The sequence below is a fragment of the Labrus mixtus genome, chromosome 5 (assembly GCF_963584025.1).
Source record: "Labrus mixtus chromosome 5, fLabMix1.1, whole genome shotgun sequence".
In the NCBI taxonomy this organism is placed as follows: domain Eukaryota; kingdom Metazoa; phylum Chordata; class Actinopteri; order Labriformes; family Labridae; genus Labrus; species Labrus mixtus.
In genome coordinates, this window is record NC_083616.1 from 30802860 (window position 1) to 30826065 (window position 23206).

The 23206-nt window shown below is 39.2% G+C and overlaps 3 protein-coding genes across 3 annotated transcripts; 1 reads left to right on the top strand and 2 right to left on the bottom strand.

Annotated features, from left to right (window-relative positions):
- Positions 1 to 2354: 2354 nt before the first annotated feature.
- Positions 2355 to 4963, bottom strand: c5h2orf68 (chromosome 5 C2orf68 homolog). Its single transcript, XM_061038959.1, has 4 exons — positions 4685 to 4963; positions 2860 to 2975; positions 2630 to 2775; positions 2355 to 2540 (listed from the first exon to the last, which is right to left on the bottom strand). The coding sequence occupies exons 1-4, from the start codon at positions 4792 to 4794 to the stop codon at positions 2418 to 2420; spliced, it is 495 nt and encodes a 164-aa protein (XP_060894942.1). The 5' UTR covers positions 4795 to 4963; the 3' UTR covers positions 2355 to 2417.
- A 1867-nt stretch (positions 4964 to 6830) lies between these two features.
- On the top strand, positions 6831 to 15678 carry usp39 (ubiquitin specific peptidase 39). Its single transcript, XM_061038960.1, has 13 exons — positions 6831 to 6978; positions 9152 to 9230; positions 9314 to 9408; positions 9499 to 9635; positions 10688 to 10840; positions 10933 to 11158; positions 11285 to 11359; positions 12198 to 12265; positions 12357 to 12545; positions 12680 to 12822; positions 13795 to 13930; positions 14064 to 14150; positions 15401 to 15678. The coding sequence occupies exons 1-13, from the start codon at positions 6918 to 6920 to the stop codon at positions 15458 to 15460; spliced, it is 1509 nt and encodes a 502-aa protein (XP_060894943.1). The 5' UTR covers positions 6831 to 6917; the 3' UTR covers positions 15461 to 15678.
- A 300-nt stretch (positions 15679 to 15978) lies between these two features.
- Positions 15979 to 22366, bottom strand: sftpbb (surfactant protein Bb). The gene is made up of 11 exons (XM_061038961.1): positions 22207 to 22366; positions 21932 to 21984; positions 20504 to 20578; positions 19702 to 19824; positions 19465 to 19596; positions 19290 to 19370; positions 18134 to 18317; positions 17906 to 18048; positions 17350 to 17430; positions 16967 to 17077; positions 15979 to 16389 (listed from the first exon to the last, which is right to left on the bottom strand). Exons 1-11 carry the CDS (start codon positions 22256 to 22258, stop codon positions 16351 to 16353), a joined length of 1074 nt encoding a protein of 357 aa, XP_060894944.1. The 5' UTR covers positions 22259 to 22366; the 3' UTR covers positions 15979 to 16350.
- Between the last annotated feature and the right edge of the window lie 840 nt (positions 22367 to 23206).

Here is a 23206-nt window from a genome sequence, read left to right on the forward strand (position 1 = left end):
ATTTGACCCTGGACTACACACATGTTGGGACACCTGCGGTTGAAACTCTGCGTCATACCGCCACCTGCTGACGACTTGATGAGAAACACTGAAATCACTCAAGGGAAACAGAAAGTCTTTTGTTGAAATCACATACCATGTGCATGTGCAGAGTTCCTCCTTCCTTACCAAACGTTTTCCTCCACTTTCCTAAATGAAAATATTTTCACCCCTCACCATGTCACCACATAAACATGCATCCATAAACTAAAACACACGATCAGCCGTGACCTTTCCAAACACACTCCTCTATCTTTAGAATTCATTTGAAACATCGTCTGTGAAATATGAAGAATCGCAACTTAAGTGTGTGACATAGAATCGCAAATAATAAACTGACAAGACACTTTAACAGAGGGAACAATTAAAAAATGATACTGCATCTTTCAAGTGGGAGGACATGCAACGACCGAACATGTCCGATTTAAACCCACAGCTGCGACGAGGACTACAGCTACACGCAGATGGGGCGCACGTGCAAGCGGCAACTTCCTGAAGTTGAAGCTAATGCGAGAGTGCAAAAACCTGCAGTTCATCGAGTGTCCACTAGAGGCTGATTGCAGAAGCACCGGAAATCACATACACACCCCATTCAAAAAAAGTCTGTTTTTAAGGCAGAAACGAAATGTTTACAGCCTGGTTCATAAAACTAAACTGATCTTTTAGACTCAGACAACACGAGAAGACATTTCACAAATTTATGACCGTTCAAATCCATAAGACACATTGAGACAACAATAAATGGCTTTATGTAGTTTTTATATTTAAAGTGTTGTGACTTTGAAAAAAATATTACAGTATCAAAAATAGAAATATTTTAATACATCTCAAAATAAATAAGAATATTGAAAACAATGAAAATATGACACATAAAAAAAAAAACCACGACCATGGCCACATCCACGAAACTCTCAGAGTCGAAACAAAACAAAACGTATTCCTCACGTCTAAACACGAGACGGCTGACAGACTGATGATCCGTTCACAGCTTCTTCTTTTTTAACAACAAAAAAAAAAAGGAAAACCTTTTTTTTTTTTTTTTTTTAATAAAAACTAAATATTTTGTAAACGCATGAAATAAAGGACCGGATCACCAGTGAAGGAAGGTTCACAGTTTTCTCTATTGAAAAGGACAGAGACCCTCAGTGGACATGCATCCATACACTGTTTGTCAGTGTTGTAGTCGAGACCACATTAACAGAGACCCAGACATCCCGAGACCAGAGTGCTCCGAGACCAAGACAAGACCGAGACATTTAGGGATCCAGACCGAGTCAAGACCAAGACCAAGACAAGACCATAAATATCTCTGAAAAATAATTGAAAAAAATCATCTTGTGTGCAGGAGGCGTGTCACTAACCGTGTCACTAACCGTGACACCGGGAAGGTTGCAGCCGTAACCGAGGGATAAAAATCAAACTACAAATGAAGTGAAGTTATTTGTTATTTTTTAAGAAGGAGGCGTTTTTCTTCTCATCACAGTAACGACTTGACCGGTCTTGATTTAAAATCCGGAGTCCGGCCAGTCTGAGACCCGAGACAAGACCGAGTAAAAATGCTTTCGATTCTGAGACGAGACCACCAAAAAGGGGTCTTGAGACCAAGACTGATTTCGAGTACTACTATTTGCTTAATTGTCCGAGTAATCTCTGGTTGTTTCCTCCTTCTTATTTATCTCATCATTACGGATTAACTGATCTCATTATCTCGAGGTAATAACGCTCGTGCTTTCTGGTGATCTAGGAAACAAAACAATCGTCTGATCACGGCGATGGACCAGACCACCACATGCCATGCTGCCATCGCCCACACTAACCAGGTGAGCTGAACCCACTTCTCTGTTTGTTTGGTGCTTTTGTAACTCTGGGGATACGAGGTCAATAAGTCGAGATCTCAAGAAAACAACGGGATATGACTCATCACGAGGAAACGGAGTAAATAAAAACGTATGGATGCGTGTGCTCTGAGGGCTTCCATAAGAGAGAAACTACTTCTTATGAATGTTATTGTTGGAAAGCAACAGTTAAAGTCTGTAGGACAAGTCAACTTCTTCAGGTGTATAACGTGTCCCTTATGTTCTGAATCAGTGGACGAGGGAACAGCTCGATGTGGGTAATAGAAAGTTAACCTTTAACCGGCAGCCGTCGACTTCAAGGACGGTTTCTTCTTCAAAAACAAAAGACATATTCATCAAGCTGGATCTCTGCTCTGACAGTTACTGCACACGACCCCAGAGTCCTCAGTCTCAACTCGACACCGTCAACAGTGTGAATGGCTTAAAGAAGCCTTGAACTGCTCATGAAGTATTGCTCCCTTTTTCTTTTTTTTTTAATCTGTAGTCCTGCTGTCATCATCATCTTGCTGTTTCGGACTTCCCTCAGCGTTTGTCTCGTCTTTTGTCGATTTCCTTTCGGATTCGAGTCTCTAGAGCCGCTCTCATGGCTGAATCCAGGATGTTCTTCTCTGCAACGCGTTCCACCACCTTCGCGGGTTTATCCTCCTTTAGAGAGTGAAAGGGCAGGCGTGCATTAGGAGCAGAACACAGTTAAATACAAGAAAAGAAATCAACATGTTTGTGCATTAATGAACCTTGTGCACAAGGAAGGAGGTGATGGAACCAGAGTCGGCCTGATAGTCCAGCCAGAAGAGTTCAGTCCCGTGAGACTCTGTTTCTGTGCTCGACCCGCTCTCGTTCCACTCTTCAGCATCTGCCCCGGCACCCGGCTCGGATCCGTCTGGAAAACAATCAGCACACTTAATAAACACATTAACTGATTAACTGTGAAGGTGTAAACACAGCACCGTCGTATCAAACTCACGTCTGCGGCGAGGATGGTACACCTGGATATCGGGTCTGCGGGGTCGCCTCGGGGTGGTGGTGTGCCTCCGCCGCTGCAGCTCTTTGGCTTGCTTCACCTCCTTGTCATAATCGTCTCTTCAGGAAACAAGAAATCAACGTTCAGGAGGTTATGTCAGATATATTTACATGTTTGTTCTTTTATATATTTGTGTGAGCAGATAAACTGATGAATAACAAATCAACTGAATCTAGAATTTTGTTTGGAAATGCTCAAAACTTTATTGGTTAAAATAAATGTTTTGTTTCTGATGTTCACTTCGTTTAACAAACTAAAATACTATTGTCCAAAATGCATTAACAGGCGTATGGGTTTGGTTTAAACTTCCCTTTCTACAACTTCTTCTTTTTCAACCTTCTTATAGAAAAGTTAAAGTTTAATATTTGCTCCTTTACAAAGTATTCACCGTGCACCTTAACTGCCTCTGCTTTATCTGCTCTCATGCACTACATCTCTTTATTCTATCCATTTGATATCAGTATTCATACAGTTCTGGTTACTTTATTCCTGTTGTTTCTTATCCATCACTACGGTCACTTTATTTATCTCATTTTTACCTTTACAGTTATATTGTTTATATTAGTTCTGTTGTTCCATTATTCACCTTATTAACTTATCATCTAGTATTTAGCCTACTTGCACATAGTTCTGTATATATATATTTATTTCTCGTTTACTGCACATAGTTCTGGTTACATCTGTTAGTCCGATCACTGTCCACTTATATCTACTCTTTTATATTTTATATTTTTAAGTTTAAACTTTAAGTTGTATTTAAATTGACACTTTTAGGTTAAAATGTTTTGTTTACCTGCACTGTTGTTAATTTACTGCTCTGTGTCCCCCCCGGGGACAAATAAAGTTTTTTTTGAATTTGAATTTGTATTTCACTACCAGCATTTCAAAGTTATCCTGCTTCTTGATGGGTTAGGGTTGATTTTCAATCTGAGCAAATATTCTGTTTGTAGTTTTCAGACAGGTTTCAAAATGTTAAATTACCACGTTTTAAAATCTCTGTTATTTGAATGATCATCATTATTATTATTATTATTATTATTGTTATTATAGACGTTGATGTGGGAGAGTGAGATGTACTGTACGATCATTAAAAGTACAGAAGCTTTAAAAAAACGACATATATTTCTAAAGACAGGTGCTGGGAGAGGAATAATGGAAACACTGGGAACGTTTGGGTTCAGTGTTTCTGTCTGATTTAAAAACAGTGTGCAGAGATTTGTTTTCAATCTTTGATGATTGAAAACAAATCATGTGTGACATAGTTTCATACTGTTTGATTAAAGACTTCTGCTTCTGTTCTGTCGATTTGTTTGCAGTTTTTTGTATTTGTGCAATTTGATTAAAATATTTAACAAGAGTAAGAATGTTTTTGTAACAGAATAAAAGCACAAAGAGTTTTCAACACACAAAACAGTAAGTAAATATGAGGCTATAATTACTATTGTTGTTGCTGTAGTCTGTATATTTCTATATAGTTGTAATTCAGATGAAACAAATTGAAACAGTATCGCGATATGTTTAGAAACGTGAGTTGAAAACAACAACATTTACAAATGTTTTGTTTTGTGACCTAAATGTTTGGAGAACAGGCCTCATCTTACGTTACACCTGGAGCCTTTAAATCCAGTGTATTAGTCTTAAACACACCTGTGAACCTTCGTTTACCATCAGATGAAATCCTTAAATAAGTTTGTGTGTGAGTAGAGAAAGAGAGGCTGTTTGTTTTGAGCTAACAGGCTAGCTGCCTGTAGCAGCTAACGGGACTCACCGAGCGATCTGGTTCCTCCGGATATGGTGCAGGAAGCCGTGGCTCATATCCAAACGACCTGAACGTTTGTATTTCTGCTCAAGAGACTCATCGTCCCCTAAAATATCCATGTCAATAAACAGTTTCAGTACGGTTAAAGGACTTGTGACTTGATTGTGCTCCAGTGGTTGCAACAGGTCTGAGTCAGATCCATGAACACTGACAAAAAGCTACATGCTAGCTAAAGGAAATAGTTGTCCGACTGTAACTATCCCGGAGTTCACGAGTAGTTCCGTCTAAAAAAAAACCAACACACGTTTTTACGGAAGATGATTAGTGCCAGGCATGATAAATAAATGTTGTGATGAGTACGATTTTTTTTTCATTATGCACTTAAAGAAAAAAGGAGAAATGTTAAGAAAATAAATAAAAATGTGAAGAATATACACGAAATACACATTTTAAATTTAATTAAATTATATTACAACATTATTCCTGACTATTGAAATGTTTTTCTCTCAACATTTCAACCTTTTTCTTGTAGGTTGCAAGATCGGGGGAAAAAATCTCCCTCATTTTATTAATTTGTTATAATAATAATAATAATAATAACTTTGTTTATATAGCACCTTTTAAAAACACAGGTTTACAAAGTGCTTTGACAAACAGCAAAAACAAGAACAAACTAAACCAAACACAGAAGAACATAAACAACAGCAAGAACATAACAAATACAAAATACTAAAAATAATTAAATACAATTCAACAGAAAAGAACCCAAAGTGCTCGATACCCAACAGACATATATAACCTGACCATCACAAGAACCATTATAAGAACCATCATAAGAACCATCATAAGAACCCAGGCAACACAAGAACCATCATAAGAACCATTATAAGAAAGATAAGAACCATTATGCCATGCCCGAATCCTCTTACATACTTTTTCATATAGAGAAAACGCATAAAAATGTTCAGTAATGATCAATAATCAGCTTTATATCAATTCAAATCTTAACATTACTGTATTGTCTTTTTATCCTACTACAATTTTAAATATTTTCCTCTTATGTATTTATTTTAATATCTTATTGCTTTTATGTGTCATATTTTATTTTTTTCATTTTTATATATATTTTTTTTAATTCTTATTGGTGTGCATTAGTCTCTCAATGATTTTATAAATGATTTTATAAACTACCTTTTTGTCAATAACTTTTCTGCACTCTTGTTAAGCACTTTGAACTGCAATTTAATTTGTCTGAAAGGTGCTACATAAATAAAGTTTGATTGAATAAATAAAGTAAATAATAGTGTTGCCTTGTTATTAGTTGTACAGTTATGTTATTTCCAACGATTGGACTTGTTCATATTTTTAATACTGTACTAAAATATAGATATAATACTTAACATTCACTCTACCGCCCACCGGAAGCACCAAAATAAAAGTTTGAGGAAGCGATCCAACCATTGTCTCCTACAGGAGACTCCTACACCGCGCCATCACAGCACTTGGTACGTTTCTTTTCTAACGGCTTCCTCAAACTTTGATTTTGGTGCTTCCGGTGGGCAGTAGAGTGAATTTGCATATTAGCTAAATATTTAGAAATCTTAGCTAAATATTTAGAATGCAAACTAAATATTTAGAAATTGTTGCTAAATATTTAGAATCAGGACATGTATTTTTTAACATTTAACATTTAGATATAATATTTAACATTTATATTTGCCAATGAAATTATCGTACATTTTTATTCACAAAAGTAAATTTGACAAAGTTCACAAATATTTCTCGAAATGTGAATTAAAAAGTGATGTTTTAGGGCTAAATGTGGAGAAATGTTGTTGTTATTTGTAGTGTCCCTACATGTGTTTGTGTTTTTGTGTTTAACTCCGGGATAGGTTTTTGTCTTTAACTCCGGGATAGGTTTTTGTGTTTAACTCCGGGATAGGTTTTTGTGTTTAACTCCGGGTTAGGTTTTTGTCTTTAACTCCGGGATAGGTTTTTGTCTTTAACTCCGGGATAGGTTTTTGTCTTTAACTCCGGGATAGGTTTTTGTCTTTAACTCCGGGATAGGTTTTTGTCTTTAACTCCGGGATAGGTTTTTGTCTTTAATTCCGGGATAGGTTTTTTTCGGCCGTTTGATCAGGACGGACCACGACGCGCTCTGGGAGCTTCATTCATCAGCTCACTAAAGTTTCTCTTCTTTATTCTTTGTACAAACAGTAACTCTTTATCTTCTTTATCTGCTATGATGGTTTCTGTGAAGCGAGAAAGGGAGGCTGAGGTGGAGGATGATGACGACGACAGAGGTAAGTTATAAACTTTAAACGATTGTTCAACGTGTGGTTAGCTGTTAGCTGTTAGCTGTTAGCCTGAGAGAAACATTTTAAACTCTCATTTCTGTTCTGACATCAACACGTGTGTCAACAAACACCTCTACAATACAGTTTAAACAGGGTTATAAAAACTCTGTACTTCCTGTTCACTCCTTTAAGAAGAAAACTCAACTTTTCATAACATCACAAAAGCTAAGTTAGCTAGCTTGTTATGCTAACTGATGTTCACTCTCTTATGTTTGTAACAAACATAACAACAACAGATGATGTTAAACTGAATATATCAGGATGATCATCCCTGCAGGGCTCATATCCAGTGTTATAGTGTGTTATAAAACAGCTAAACAAGCAGGAAACAGTTTTAACAAGTAAAACTTTAATCAAACTGGGAAATTGTGGCGTTACAGCAGCAGGTTATCAAACACACAATATGAGTTAAAAACACAATATTATCAAATTTAAACACAATATAATATTAAATACAAAGTAAATAAGCACTAAAAATATCAAAACTAAGAATGTGAACATATACAACCAGGATTTAACTAAGCATTACTAGTCTTAAATATGAAAGATTAAATGTAAATGTGTAAAAACAGAGTTGTAAATGGACAGTATTGACAGAAGTTAAAGTGCATGAGTGTAGACATATTATAATACATTATTTTATTATTGTATGTTCATATCACCTCAATAAGTTATCGACCTGTACAATATGTTCATATTCTGTTTATTATCTGTAATCTAGTATAGCATGCTCACTGCACCTTAATCTGTATATTATAATCTGAAGAATATATTTATATTTATATCATTTATTTATATTTATATCATTTATTTATATTTACAGCATCCCATTAATCCATATATACCCAATAATTCACTTTTTTTTTAGTCTACATCTGTAAATTTTGTAATTATTTGTACATAGCACAGAGTCTTGCACTTCTGGTGAGAAGCCAAACCTCATTCTGTACTCTATACTTGTATATGTGTAATGACAATAAAGTAGAATCTCATCTCATCAGCAGAAACTATTCAATATAACGGAGAGTAGACAGCCAAATGAAGTGAACATGAGTGCAGGGATAATTTGTAAATTTAACATGTGCAGAACAGATGACAGTATGGAGAGACAGATATTATCATGATGACAGTTCTCTGCTCACATGAGGTGAGCTGTTGTACAGAGTTATGGCCTTTGGTAAGAAAGATTTCTTGTATCTGTCCTTGTGACAGCGGAGTTGGATCAGTCTGTTGGAGAAGCAGAGAACAGTGCACTGGCCACAACAGACTAATAGAAGATCTCCAACATCTTGCTGCACATGTTGAAGGATCTCAGCTTCCTCAGAAAGTAGAGTCGGCTCATCCCCTTCTTGTACACAGCCTGAGTGTTGGCCTTCCACTTCAATATACTGATAGTCTGTTGCCAAGCAACCCAAACATTCTGTTCTACAGTTTCTGTTGGTGTCCATGGTTACCACAGAGCAGCTACTCTGTAGTATGAACCTTCACTTGTTAAAATAAATGAATTTAATCATGAAACCAGGAAAATGAAAGCCTGTTGAAGATTTACTTTATTGATCCAGAGAAGGGAAATTCAGTTTTTACACTCTGTAGTCATGAACACACACAGGCTGAAATACACACATGCACAAACAGGATCCTATGGACATGCACTAATGGAGAGATGTCAGAGTGACGGAGCGGCCCACAGCGGGCACTCCTGAGCTGATGGTGGGGAGGGGGTTTGGTGCCTTGCTCAAGGGCACCTCGGCAGTGAAGGAAGCGATCTGGCACCTCTCCAGCTACCAGACCAACTTCCATATTTGGTCCGCATTGGGACTTGAACCGATGACCCTCCGGTTCCCAAACCAAGTCCCTACAGACTGAGCTACTGCCGCCCCATGAGATTGATGAATAAAGAAAAACTCTGTCAGCTGTAAATGTCCAGTGCGAGTGCCAAACGAAGCCATTCCCCTCTATCGCTCTCTCTCCCTGATTTCTGACTCTCTCCACTCTCCTATCTCTAAATAAAAGCATAAAAAGGCCAAATAAAACCCTTTAAAAAATACACATTTAATATTTCACCATGGCTACATGTTCATTCTGTTTTATTTATATTTTGTTCCTCTTCCTTTTTCAGTTGCCCCTAAAATGAGCCGAGGACGTGTAACAGAAGACCGGAGAAGTCGTCACTGTCCTTACCTCGACACCATAAACAGGTATGAAAAAATGAAATTGTATAAGTATTGTTGGTGCCAAATTCCATTCAGCCCTGTCTCATCTTGTTTTTTGTATCCATCAGGAGTGTGCTGGACTTTGACTTTGAGAAACTCTGCTCCATCTCCCTCTCCCACATCAATGTCTATGCCTGCCTTATATGTGGGAAATACTTTCAAGGTAGGTGATGTATCTGACTTTTACCCACAGATCAGTCACAGCGTTGTACTTGTTGGACTGATTTTATTTTTTTCATGCACTTCCTTCTAGGTCGAGGTCTTAAGTCCCATGCTTACACTCACAGTGTGCAGTTTACTCATCACGTGTTCCTGAATCTGCACACTCTCAAGTTCTACTGTCTGCCCGACAACTACGAGATCATCGACTCTTCACTGGAAGACATCACGGTGAGTAGAGACGTTGAGGTGCATGCTCATGATGACGTTTAAAACGAAATGTTGAATTAAATTTGATGTTCAGCACCATCCTCAAAAAAAAACAAAAACCTTAAATCTCTCACCGAATGCTGTCAAGGTTAGAGCGAGTGTTGTAGTCAAGACCACACTGACCGAGACCAAGACATACCCGAGACCAGAGTGCAAGAGACAAATGCTAGACCAAGACATTTAGGGGTTATAATCGACTCTCAAGACCAAGACCAATGCAGGGCGAGACTGAGTCAAGACCGTAAATATCACAGAGAAATCATCTTCTTGTGTGCAGGGGGGTGTGTCACTAATTTAGACTGTAACACCGGGAAGGTTGCGGCCGTAACGGGGGGGATAAAAATCAAATGAACAAATGAATTATTCTTTTAGAGAGGCGAGTTTTCCTTCTAGTCACAGTAATGTGATGTCAGCCCAGTCTGAGACCGAGACCTTCAAAAAGTGGTCTGGAGACAGAGACCGATTTTCGAGTACTACAACACTAGTTAGAGCTAAAACGTAAACAATCTATATTTATTGTGTCAGAAAACTTTGTATTTTGGAGTACTTCATTTCATTTATAACAAAGCTTATAAACTAAGACTGCACAGTTTTGGAAAGAGCTAACATTCTTTCTGTGATATTCATTGGGAAATGAAAAGTAAAGGACATTTTGCCAGATAAACAGTGATTTATAAAGATACCAAAAATAATGTGCAATCAGTCACATTTTCAAAAAAGCAGACTTAAAAGAGCTTTTAAGTCTTTAAATTCTAATTTTCACATACTCTGTGTAATGCGTCCCACGCTGCTGTTCGCTGCCACTCTAGTTAATGTTCCTGTTTCCACGGCGAGTGCCACGGTCTGTCTCTCTCTCACTGACAGCACAAGTTCAATGTTGTTTATAAAGCAGAAAGGCTTCTACTCTAGTCTTACATTGTCAGCACTTAGGACCTAGGTCTAAAACACTGTACTGTATGAAACAGAACCTCTGTGTTTTTAATTGTTTTGACTCTTTCCGATTGTCTCCACAGTATGTGCTGAAGCCAACTTTCACCAAGCAGCACATCGCAGGTCTGGATAAGCAGGGAAAGCTGTACCGAGCATACGATGGAACAACCTACCTGCCGGGCATCGTAGGCCTCAACAACATCAAAGCCAATGACTACGCCAACGCCGTGTTACAGGTATGAAGAAACGCCTCAGATCACCTTTTTCTGGACGTGTTTACAACTTCTAATGTGTCCCCGATCATTTGATATCTACTTTCTATTCTAAGGCTTTTTCTAATGTTCCACCGCTGAGAAACTATTTCCTGGAGGAAGAAAACTACAGGGGCATCCGCAGACCGCCGGGGGACATCATGTTCCTCTTGGTGCAGAGGTTCGGTGAGCTGATGCGCAAACTTTGGAATCCGAGAAACTTCAAGGCTCATGTGTCACCGCACGAGATGCTGCAGGCCGTGGTGCTGTGCAGCAAGAAGAACTTCCAAATTACCAAGCAAGGTAACGCTTCAGCTGACAGAACCCATAGTACTGTTCAATAATGAACATGACACAAGCAGGATGTAACACATGCTGCACTGTGAAGATCAAGAGTGTGGTGCTGACTGATCGCTCTCTGTTCTGCAGGAGATTCTGTAGACTTCATGACGTGGTTCTTGAACGCTCTGCATGGCGCTCTGGGAGGCACAAAGAAAAAACCTTGTAAGTAGAACATATGATATTCTACTCATTTACTGATATATTCAAAGTATCCTGAAGAGTACACTAATCATACAAGTGTCAAAGAAAACACCTGAGTCTTTTTTAAACGTGCACTCCTCCTGCCCCTGAAATCTTCCTGAGCTGCTCGTTCACTCGATTCCCTCACCACAGGAAGATTTCTCTAACGATGCTACAATAACTGTAGAAAGTATTTGTGTAAGCCGGTTCAAAATTAAAGCTTCTGCATTAGGACTGTCATTATTTTTATCTGAAGTTTGATCTTTCATTCGAACCTGGGGGAGAAAGTTCACATTTGAAAAATATACACTCTATCAGCGCTCCAGGCCGTCTGAAGTAGTTTGCATTTTGACCCAGCAGAGGGCGCTCTCAGTGTAACTTAACCATTGCATGCAATATTGACCTCAGTAAATGAAGACAGTTATGTTGTGGTTAAAGCATCGGGGGCGTGATTCAGGAGATTCAGACTTTCACGAGGGAGACTCGTCTCTCTGCAGACAGCAGCTCACTGATTTGGTGGAGAGACACAAGGTCGCTACAAACCTGCAAATATTTGTGTGTACCGCGAACCTCTGTGGGCTCTGAACGGTAGTTCTCGTTCTCGTCAGCATATTGTGAATAAAAAGAGAGCTGCACTTGATCCCAATAAAGTTTATCTACTTGTGTTTCTGGGGAATGATATTAAGAAATAAATCAGGATTTTTGTATTGTCAGCAGGCTGTTGGTTGTGTGTTTACAGTGAATGATGTGTGAATAAGGCTTTGCAGACAGTCTACAGTTTTAAGTGTGAATCTTATTTTCTTTCCTTCTGCTCTCATAGCAATCATTACAAAAGCGTTTCAAGGCTCTATGAGAATCTTCTCCAAGAAACTTCCACACCCAGATTTAGTAAGTTTACCTCCCTACAATCCTTTGACACCACACAATGTTTTTCTCTTCTTCTTTTATTTGAATTTAATTTCATGGTTTTGTTTTCCAGCTACCAGAGGAGAAAGAGGCGCTGCTGGTAACAGAGGAGTACCAGGAGCAGATGTCTGAGTCCACCTTTCTGTTTCTGACCCTCGACCTCCCGACAGCTCCACTTTACAAGGACGAGAAGGAGCAGCTGATTATCCCCCAGGTCCCGCTCTTCAACATCCTGGGCAAGTTCAATGGCAACACAGAGAAGGTACCAGTTCATTTACACCTTCTATCCTGAGATATATATATATATATATATATACATATATATATATATATATATAATGTGCATGATGAATTAAAAGTATAAAAAACGACTTAATGCAACATTTCCTACCTCAGGAATACAAAACCTACAAAGAGAACTTCCTCAAAAAGTTCCAGCTGACCAAACTGCCTCCATACCTCGTCTTTTGCATCAAAAGATTCACCAAGAACAACTTCTTTGTGGAAAAGAACCCCACCATTGTTAACTTCCCCATCACGTGAGTGCTGTTCATGTCAATAAAACTAAATATTAAGTACATTAGGTTCATGCTGATAATTAGGGATGCAGCCGATTGTTGATTCTGATACTGATGTCTGGTACTTACGTTCTAGCATGAAATAGAGCAGAGTTTGTCTGACAGGTGATTTCTGCTGCTCTTCTCTGAATCATCAGCTAGGTGTACTAGATAGCAGCATTACATTAATACGGCACAACAGACAAACATCAGTTCATGCCACATTATTTGCAGATGTGTGTCAACAGGGCCGAAATCGTTGTTAAGCATCGGTGCATCCCAACTGATAATCTTAAAATATGATCATTATCATTTTCATGTGTAATGTTGTTTTGAAAAGTGCTGTCACAGGCGTGTGTATTTTGTTGTAAAAGGTCACATATCATCCTCCTTTTCAACCAGTTTAAATAAGTCTCAGAGCTCATCAAAACATGTGTGTGAAGTGTCTTGTTCTAAATCCACTCTGATCCTGTATTTGATCATGTCTATAAACCCCTCTATTTCAGCCCTGCTCAGAACAGGCTGTTTCTGTGTCTGTACCTTTAAATATGTAAATGAGCTGTGTCTGACCACGCCCCCTCTCTGGAAGGGCTCGGGTGTACTCGGTGCTTTCTCGCTCCATGTCCTATTGTTTACGGTGAGAAGGCAGACTCAGAGGTTCAGAACAAACACCTAGCTGTGGGAGTGTCACCCACCTGGGGGAGGGGCTACTGCCCTTTGTGATGTCATGAAGGGAAAATCTCAAAACGGCCTGTTTGAGTACACATTTTCTGAAAAGTTGAGCAGGCAGAAGACGGAGAGGATGGACTTTTCTCATCATTGGGGGGTTTTAGACGGACTAGGGACAGATGTTAGAGTTAGAGGAACATGGTGAAGAGGATTTTGGATAATATTTGACCTTTTTATTTTAAATATTCACTTGTTCATTAAGTCACTTTGTGTTTGCTTCAACAGGAATGTCGACCTTCGTGAGTACTTGACAGAAGAAGCTCAAGTTACAGAGAAGCACACAACTTATGACCTAGTCGCCAACGTAGTGCATGATGGGAAACCCACCGAGGGAGCGTACAGGATACATGTTCTTCATCATGTAGGTTGAAGACAAATATTTCCATGATTTCTGATGTCCCTGCTGCAAACATTCTTAACACATGCGAGTAGCTGTGATTAAATCAAGTCAGCGTTGTGTTTATTCCTCACTACACCTCTCTGTGTTTGATCAGGGGACCGGGAAGTGGTACGAGATGCAGGACCTGCAGGTGACCGACATCCTCCCCCAGATGATCACACTGTCCGAAGCCTACATCCAGGTAAGTCCTCTCGCTCGTTCTGTTGAGGTCGCAAAATCCTACAGAGGCTTGAATAAAATCACTTTTCATCAGCTGCTATTGAAACATATTTGTACCTTAATATTTTATAATGTGGCTTCTGATATTTGAGTAGTAGACTACTTCAGACTTTATTTTCCCTTTGGGGAATTTCCTTTTCACAGCCTCGTTCTGTCCAACAGACAACACTCACCAAAAAACACAAAACAGTGTATGAAACAAACATAACAGAGTACGTGCGCCATCTTTACCGCCATTAACTTACAGGGTCAAGAAGGTCTACTCTTCTGCAGCAGTTAGTGATTTAAAATAAACTCAAGTATTCCACTATTGTTCTTCACAGAACAAAGATACTGGTGATATTAAAGCACTCAGAGTCAAAAGGAGGATCTGTAATTTTAACACCTGCTGTTTTCTACTTCCAAATAAAATATTTAAAAATGATAAAGAGCAGCTTTCCTTTAGCCTGCAGCTGCACTTCTGGAGAGCGCACGGCAGCTGCTCAGGTCCGAGGTGACAGAGAAACATCAGAAACGAGTTCTACAGAACTTAAAAATCCTCCTTGCTTCCCTGGCGACATTTTAATCTTGCCTGTGAGATCAACTCAGGTTGACAAAAAATAAACATTTTTGGATGCAGGTGAGGAAACCAAACCATGTACATAGTTGTCTCATTCTTTGTTTTAATCTACAGTTTTGGTTATATCAATTCTTCTTCCATTTTTTATGTGCACCTGGACCTGGAGGATAGGATGTATTTGATATTTCACACACTGTCTTTTTAAAACATGAAAACTCGATTTTGGGACTTAAATGCAAACTAAATATATAGACAATCAAAAGAAAATAAGAATAGCTGACTCCTGTTTATAACTTGTATCTGTTAGAAAACAGTTTGGGCTGAGGTAAAGGAAGTGTTAGCCGATATTTAAAAACATGTACAAGGAGCCATTTTCAGATGCTCCCTTTCCAAGTGTCTTAACTAAGCTCAGCTGTCATCGTCGTCTTTGTAAGCCTCTGTTACTACCTCTGAAGACGGTACAGAGGGGGGGAGGGGTCAATTCGTCCCACCATTACGCCTCAGTTAATGCTGCATCATTCCTCCCTGAAGAGACACTTTCAGTATGAAGACGACGTCAGCAGCTTTCAGTACACGCTGAATCTGATCTCACATCGTTGTTTAATACGACTGTGAAGTTTAGTTAACAAATGTTTTTCCCCTTCTCTTCTTAGATCTGGAAGAGACAAGGAGGCGATGATGACGATGACACAAACAACCACACGGGGGTGTAAGTGAGGCAGCGGTTTCCTCAGTGTGTGAGTGACCCTGATAACGGCTTTGTCCCTCTTTTGGAAATGAACTGGGTTATTTAATCAATGGGAAAAAACAACACAGCATACAGAGGGAGTGTGACAAAACTTGTTCTCAAAGTTTCAAATCCATGTAAATGTCTGGTTTTATCTTTTTACTTTGTGGAAGTTTCTAAATAAACAAGCTCCAAAACAAACAAGCAGCGTGTTTCTGGTTGTGGAATATGAGTTACAAATGTTATGGATTTGAAATGAGTTATAGAAATTATTCACGAGTGTTTGAGTCAAAATACAGCAACAGGTGCGCCGGTGGATGAGGGGTTAGTTTGGGTGCCAGAGGCACGGGTTCAAATCTGACCTTTGCCCTTTTCCCGCATTCCCCACTCTCTCTCTCTCTGATTTCTGACTCTATCCACTGTCCTGTCTTTCTAATGAAGGCACAAAAAACCCCACAGCAACAAGTTCACAGAAGAAGCGACACTCCAGCTTTCTGTGTGTGGTCAGTTGTCCGATAGTCTTTTATTATATACCAACAGCTCATCTTATGTGAAGATGGACAACGGCTCTTACAGTTCATAAAATCATACTTCAAGCATTTTTAGTGAACGACACAGTGCACAGAACAGGAAACCCTCCAGACTGAACTCCAGCCTCAAGTCTTATGACACTACATGCAAGCTGGAGGAAATCACGAGAAATGTATTTATGACTCAATTCAGTTTAAAAAAAAAAAAAAAAAAAAGCAAACAAGATCCTAATCTCAAGAAATCAAAGTTGATCAGTGCATTATATATGTAGAACTCAATCGTTGATCAATGTAATAACATTTTTATTTTAAAGTGCAGATATCTTCTCAGAGCAGAGCCGAGCTTTCACTCCTTCCACATGAACTTCTCACAGAAGGCCTGGTTCTGCAGATCAAAACACAAAACAGGATGTGAAACATTGGAAACCACAGCATGACTTTAATCAGTCTAATCAGGAACAGTGGTGATCAGCACAGAGGGGGTAGGAGACCCGTGTGCGCTCATGGTGTTACTACTTTTTTACGGAGCGATAAAAGGAATTTCATGCCTCTTACATTTCTTTTGCTGTGGCCTACATGTTTCTCATGTGACACATGTTGACCTGGAGAGTTTGCATCTTTGTTTGTTTTAATGGAGGTGTTGCTCATTCCTGCAAATCTGATCTCTTTGCAAATCTCAGCAAACATTACCTTAGCTAGAAAATTCCTGCCCTCCCTTCTTTATTTGTTTAACACTACAGAGGGGTGGAGCCAGACTTTATTCATCAGGGGGGTCAAACAGTGACTTATGCAAGTTTGTAAGGACACACCCATGAGAAGCATTTATATTTACTCTTTCTATCTCCAATATACATATATGTATGCTAACAGATGTTACATGTTAATGCATGTTCATTTCAGTTGATGGCAATGACGCATGCATCACTTCTACCAAATACAGTAACCGACTGATGAAAACTTACACCACATTTCTTAGCAGTCTGAACGTCCCTGCACCAGTACTTTGGTCCCCAAGTGCAGCGATTCTTTCCCAGCAGCTCCACCTTCTTTGAGGCGATGCAGAGATCAGCTCTCTGTAAGACGGAAACCATTAGCAAACACTTTGTCTACTTTTAGCATGCAAAGTGCAGAAATGTGTCTTTGACTTGAGGTCGATATCAGAAAATGAAGCAGCAGACTTGATAAAGTACGTTCTTGGCTTCACTATTTAGCTAAAGACTTGCAAACAAAGTCAGTTAATAAATATTATTTAACTGTTATAAGTGTGGACAAAGTGGATCTTAATTTTCCCTCTTTGTCCCTCCAGTGGGACACACACACGTTTTTTTAGAAGTCTTGTTCTTACTTCACAGGCATGTGGACTGTCCATCTGGTTTCCCAAAACCTCCTGCAGTCGTGATCCGTAGACTGTTAGGAAAGCCTCGCACTGAAAAAAGAAGGATTTGTAATAGAGTGAGAAAGGGGATTTTATTCTTAAGCATCTTGAGCTCCTAACAATGTCTAGAATCCCTTCTTGAGCAAAAAAGCAGCTTGATCACGTGCACAATGATCACAGCATAGAAAAATCATCACACCTGCCCACTTGCTGGGTGGGGGGGTTCTCTTGGCTCACCCTGACTTTTTGCAGAAATTACTGGGGAGCTGGTAGGAAAACTATTCACCATTAGCATTCACACTTTATTTTCAGGAGTTTTGTGCACGTGTAGAAAGGACTTAAGTCTACTTTGCTGAAACAGCCACTTTACTAAAACCTCTACTTAACATTCAAACAGGAAATCATAATCCACCTCATTACATTACAGTAGAAAGAGACCTCGTATGATATCCTGTTCAAACTTGTATGTATGAAGGATTGTGATTTCTGAGGGAGTATTTGATTCATGATGCGCTGATGGTCAGACCTTGGGGATGGCATTCGGGTGCTGGACACACACAGACTGAAGGAAAGAGGAAAACTCAGGTCGGGTGGAGTTGGGACTGAGGTGAAGTCTGCTCAGAACAGCCAACGTGCGGCACGAGTCACAGTCAGAGGGAGGGAGAACCTCTGGGTGAACATGAAGGAAGAGGGAAGTTAAAACTCTTTAATGAAGAACGGCCCTGATGTTGACTTAATACATGATGTGACTGACCTGGTTCAGGTTGCTCGTTGAACATACAGAGGTGTAGTAGAGTACATATTGTGTGAGGAGCGGCAGACGATAGGAGGAACTCGATGATCTGCGTCCCGTATTTGTCCACAAAATCATCACACTCGTCTTTGTAGCTCTGTGGTATCAGATCACACACCTCCTCCATGAGCTTCATCAAAGCGTCCTGCGGGAACAGAGATGTTAACATGACGAGGTGTAGAGTGAGGGACTTCTTTAGTGACTAAGACCAGAGTGTACCCGGACCAAGACGAGACCGACCGTTAAGGGATCACGTTGTGTTGTAGTCAAGACCACACTGACCGAGACCAGAGGGCTCCGAGACCGAGACATTTAGGGACTGAGACCAAGGCAGGACGAGACCGAGACAAGAACAAGACTATCAATGAAAAAGCATCATCTTGTGTGCAGGGGGCGTGTCACTCACTTAGAGTAATGATGTGGAAAAACAGCCTGTCAGTGGCGGTCTTGACCGATCTTGGAGTTAAAATCCGGAGTCCTCCCAGTCTGAGACAAGACCGAGTAAAAATGCTTTCGATTCTGAGACGAGACTGAGACCTTCAAAAAGTGGTCTGGAGACCGGTCTTTAGACCAAGATGAAGACCGAGCCACACAGAGCGGGACATTACCGCTAGGCTATCGGCGCTCCCACACTCAACCTCTCTTCAGGTCGTCTCCACACACTCCCACTTGTGCAAAAAGAGGCGGGGAAAGTTGTGGTCATTAAAGGGAAATACATTCAAACTACAAATCAAAGTAGGGTTATTGGTTACATTCAGAGAAGGACATTTTCGTTCTCGATCCAAGATTCAGGATCCTTGATGATGATGATGTAAACACGGCCCTGACAACAATACAGCTAGAGGGACTCAAGCTTCTCTCGAGAAGATAAACTTGATTTCTGCTGTATTAATGTGCAAAATATTTTACATCCCTCCTTTAATGTGCAGTAAAAAATGTATGAAGACATGACGGTAATAAAGCAGACAAATAAATCAGCGGTGGTCTTGACGGGTCTTGTATTAAAATCCGGAGGCCTCTTTGTCTGCTACCGAGACGAGACAAAGACAGATCAGGAGTACTTCAACACAAGTGGTGCTGGTATGTGTCTGATGATACAAAAGTAATAATAAGTCACCTCTGTCACATTCTCGGGCAGCAGAGTCTCCAGTTTCTTGATGACCATCACGCACAGGCTGCAGACAGGGCCGAAGAGCTCCTACAGACGAGCAGATATTTACAGTATGAGGACATAAAAAACAAGTTTCATTTCACCTTCAGTGTAACATCCACTTCTCTTTTCTCTCACTCACATGTGTGTTTGCGGCTGACTCGAGGACAGGGCTGGGTTGGTGTTGGTCAGCTGCTTGGTGAGGAAGTTTCAGTTGTTCTTCCTCTTTGTGGGCGACGCAAAGTCCAAACACCGCACAGGTCTGCGCCGGTTTCTAACATACACACATTAAAAGGTGATAACCGTGGGAGAAAACTAGAAAAGTGATTATCCTTCATTCACACGTCTAAAGAGACGCCTGAGTGGAGGCTGGACTCACCAGGTGACCGGGTGTTTGCTGCAGGACTTTAGGTAAATACGTCTTCACCTGTGATTCACACTCTGACGCCTGTTCCCCGGGGAGGCGTCGGCACAGAGCGTGCAGCGCTTCATATACAGTCTCCTGAAACACACAGCAGGAAGTGTAATGAGTCGCCGCGCGTTTAAAACAGCTATTTGTTGTTTGAGATGGGACTGAGCCGATCTTCAGGTCCGATATTGACGTAATTTACGTATCGGACTGACGGTCTCAATCCACGCCACTGATCAAGAAAGATCATCGGGCACTTCTTAAACATTCTTAGCTCGCACAGTCTCTCTCTTTGAAGACGTTCAGACTGAACTGTAAGAAGTGTCCACAGGTCGTCTCCATGACGACGTTCAGATGAGATGCAACAGCTCCTATGAGATCAAAAGTAATTTCTTACACTTCAGTTTAAAAAGATTTATTTTGAAAACCTGACAGTTTTTTGCTGCTTCCTCTTTTGTCAGCGCCACGGTTTCGCTCTGAAATTTGGGGTTACACATAATACCAACAACAACAATAAAATGATCAGTTATGATAATAATCCCGAATTTCCCCTCTGGGGATCAATAAAGTATTATCCTATCCTATAAAAACATCGAACTGAAGAACACAATCTCTCACTCAGACACTTTTCATTTAATTATCTGGAAAGTTTAAAGCAGATTCACTTTAAAAAGCTTGAAAAACCTTTAAATTATAGGAAAAAACACACTTTAAAAACACATGTTGTGTTTCACTATAGATGTAAAGGTGAAGTGAAACTGAACGCTCTCACCTTGGTGTCTCTGCTGGAGATCATGTTGGCGGACAGCTGGACGACCTGGCTGCATTCTGAACAAATATCCAGCGACTGAAACAACAGAGAGGATACGGTTAGATCATAATATCAGTACTGTGGAGACTCTCACCAGATCTGATGCACAAATAAAGACGGATATGTTCATCTTTTAATTAAAGTGTCATGTGTTCTTCATGTGAACGTCGTACTCTTATTTACAACGTTTGAAAAACACGTTTGAGAAACCGCGATAAATGTTAACGAGGAGCACTCCAACAGAAACCTGCCACATAAACACCTTCTCCAGGGTTTAGTGTGAAATGTGATCAGAATGCAAGGATATGATCATTAATATTATATAAGATATGATCCACTTTGTCCCATTGGAGACATTTGTGTTGGCCTCAAGCGCCACACACATGTATCTGCCTCCACAGAAGCATCAATGAATACAAAACAATAAAAACAAATAACCCACATGTAAACAGTGAAGCACAAGCCAATGAAAACCCACACATGTTGTATAAGATCTGCACAAAGCAGCGCATAAATACAAGAAAAGGGTCAAAACACCATGATGCTGTTGCATATCTCATATCTTTTTTTTAATTTTTTTTTTTTTTTTTTACTTTTTGGGACTTAAGGGGCTCCGTGTAGTTGCAAAAGAAGAAAGAAACATTTGATATTTGTTTGAGGTAGGTAACAACAATTAACCAGGTCCCTCATGTTACCTGTCAACAGGGCGCTGAACGGGACGAGAGAAAAATGAGGACAATTCCTGCTAGGGGCCATAAAAATCTTACAACAGTAGTTAATGTTCGCTGAACTTTGACCCCAGGACAAATTAACCCAAGGGCACAATAAGATGAATCATAATCTCTTAATATTAAAGTATTTTAATTATTTTATGGGGCACAAAATCCTTTGCTGCGCCCCTGACTGTTAATGAGTTAATGAAGAAAACCTCCACCAGGATCAGGATCGTGTTTGTTAGGAAAAAGCGACATGACTACTGCAGTTCACAAAACCATCACCAGCATATAATACATGCACTTAATTTTCTAAACAAGCGCAGACTCATGAAATAAGACATTTCAATGCAGCGTATTCCTTCTAATACAGTTTGGTTTGTGCAGTAGGTCATTAAAAACACATTATGCGATATAATTAAATAATAATAATAATAATAATAATAATACATATATATAATAATAATAATAATAATATATATAATATAATATATATATATAATATAATAATAATAATAATAAAATAATTAAATAATAATAATAATATATAATAATATACATATATAATATAATAATAATAATAAAAATATTAAACTACGGAGGCCCTGAAGTACCAAAAATGAAAACAGCTCTTGTGCGCTGTAGTGGTTAAAGAGGAAAACAAGGTGAGGCTTACCAGATATTTCTGCGGTATAAGTGAAACAGAGTCGAGGATGAACCTGGAGTCTCCTTTAAACCGAGACAGGAAGAGACATTATAAAAACCGTTAACGGAAAATATATATAAAACAATAAACACACACAATTATTACCAAATAAAATATACAGCATGCTTTGTGTCATTAAACCCACAATAATAAAACCCTTTGATATTGGCCAACAGAATAAATGGCGGCTCGTCAGGTGACAGTGATGCAGAATATTTACCGTCTCCGGTAAACGTTCATCTTACCGGAGCTCAGAGATAGCGCGAGGACAGCCAGGAAGAAACCGGAAGCTGCCATGATGTTTGGGAGCAAGAAGACGAAAAACAGTGCGGAGGATTTTTATTTACATCAGAGGACTGTTGTTTGGGCTGTACCGGAATTACTGCGTGATCGTATCACCCAATCACAACGGTAGATTTGACGCGCAGGCGCACTGGAGACAACTACGTAAACACGTTGAATTAAAAAAACAATAATTTTATTGCATTTAGTGACATTCATACAGCGGCTAATTTATAAACACATACAAGGATTTGAGCAGGGCTACAAAATAAGTGAAAATAGGAAACAAAGTTAATCATATAAAAGAGTAAAATAAGAGAATAAGCATTTTATTTAAAGGCTTTGGGGTTTGAAGACTTGAATTCAGCCAGTTTTGAAGGTTAATAAAATGAGACTGAAATTGTTTTCTGAGCTGCAGACTTCATAAAAACACAAACTCTTTATACATGAAGTTTAATTACCTTCTAATAAAGGCTCGTTTTAAATGGCTAAACTTCCAAGTACTATATTTCTATATTTTATCTCAACTCAACTTTATTTATGTTGCAGCTTTCATACATTAACATTTAGCCCAAAGTGCTTCACAAAAGAACAGACAGGGAAAGAAAACAAAAGGGAAGGTGATAAATCAGGATCAAATTAATTTAAAAAATAAATAAATGTAAAAGTATAAATAAAAGTAAATCAGTACAACGGGGGAAAAAATATCAGTGAATTAATAACACGTGGTAAGAAGTCGACTTTAAATAAAAAGAGATTAAAGAAATGTAAAAACAAAAGATGAAGACAAAAGTAAAAAGTCAAATCACTCTTTTTTTAATCATATTTTTTATTTTGTTTTTCAAAATTATAGAACAAAAGAAACCCTGACAGAGCAGGATAAAAGATTCAAAGACGACCATAGGAAACAAAACAAAAGAAACAATCAGAGACAGTAGTGATAGATTCTGTGAGGAAGGCACT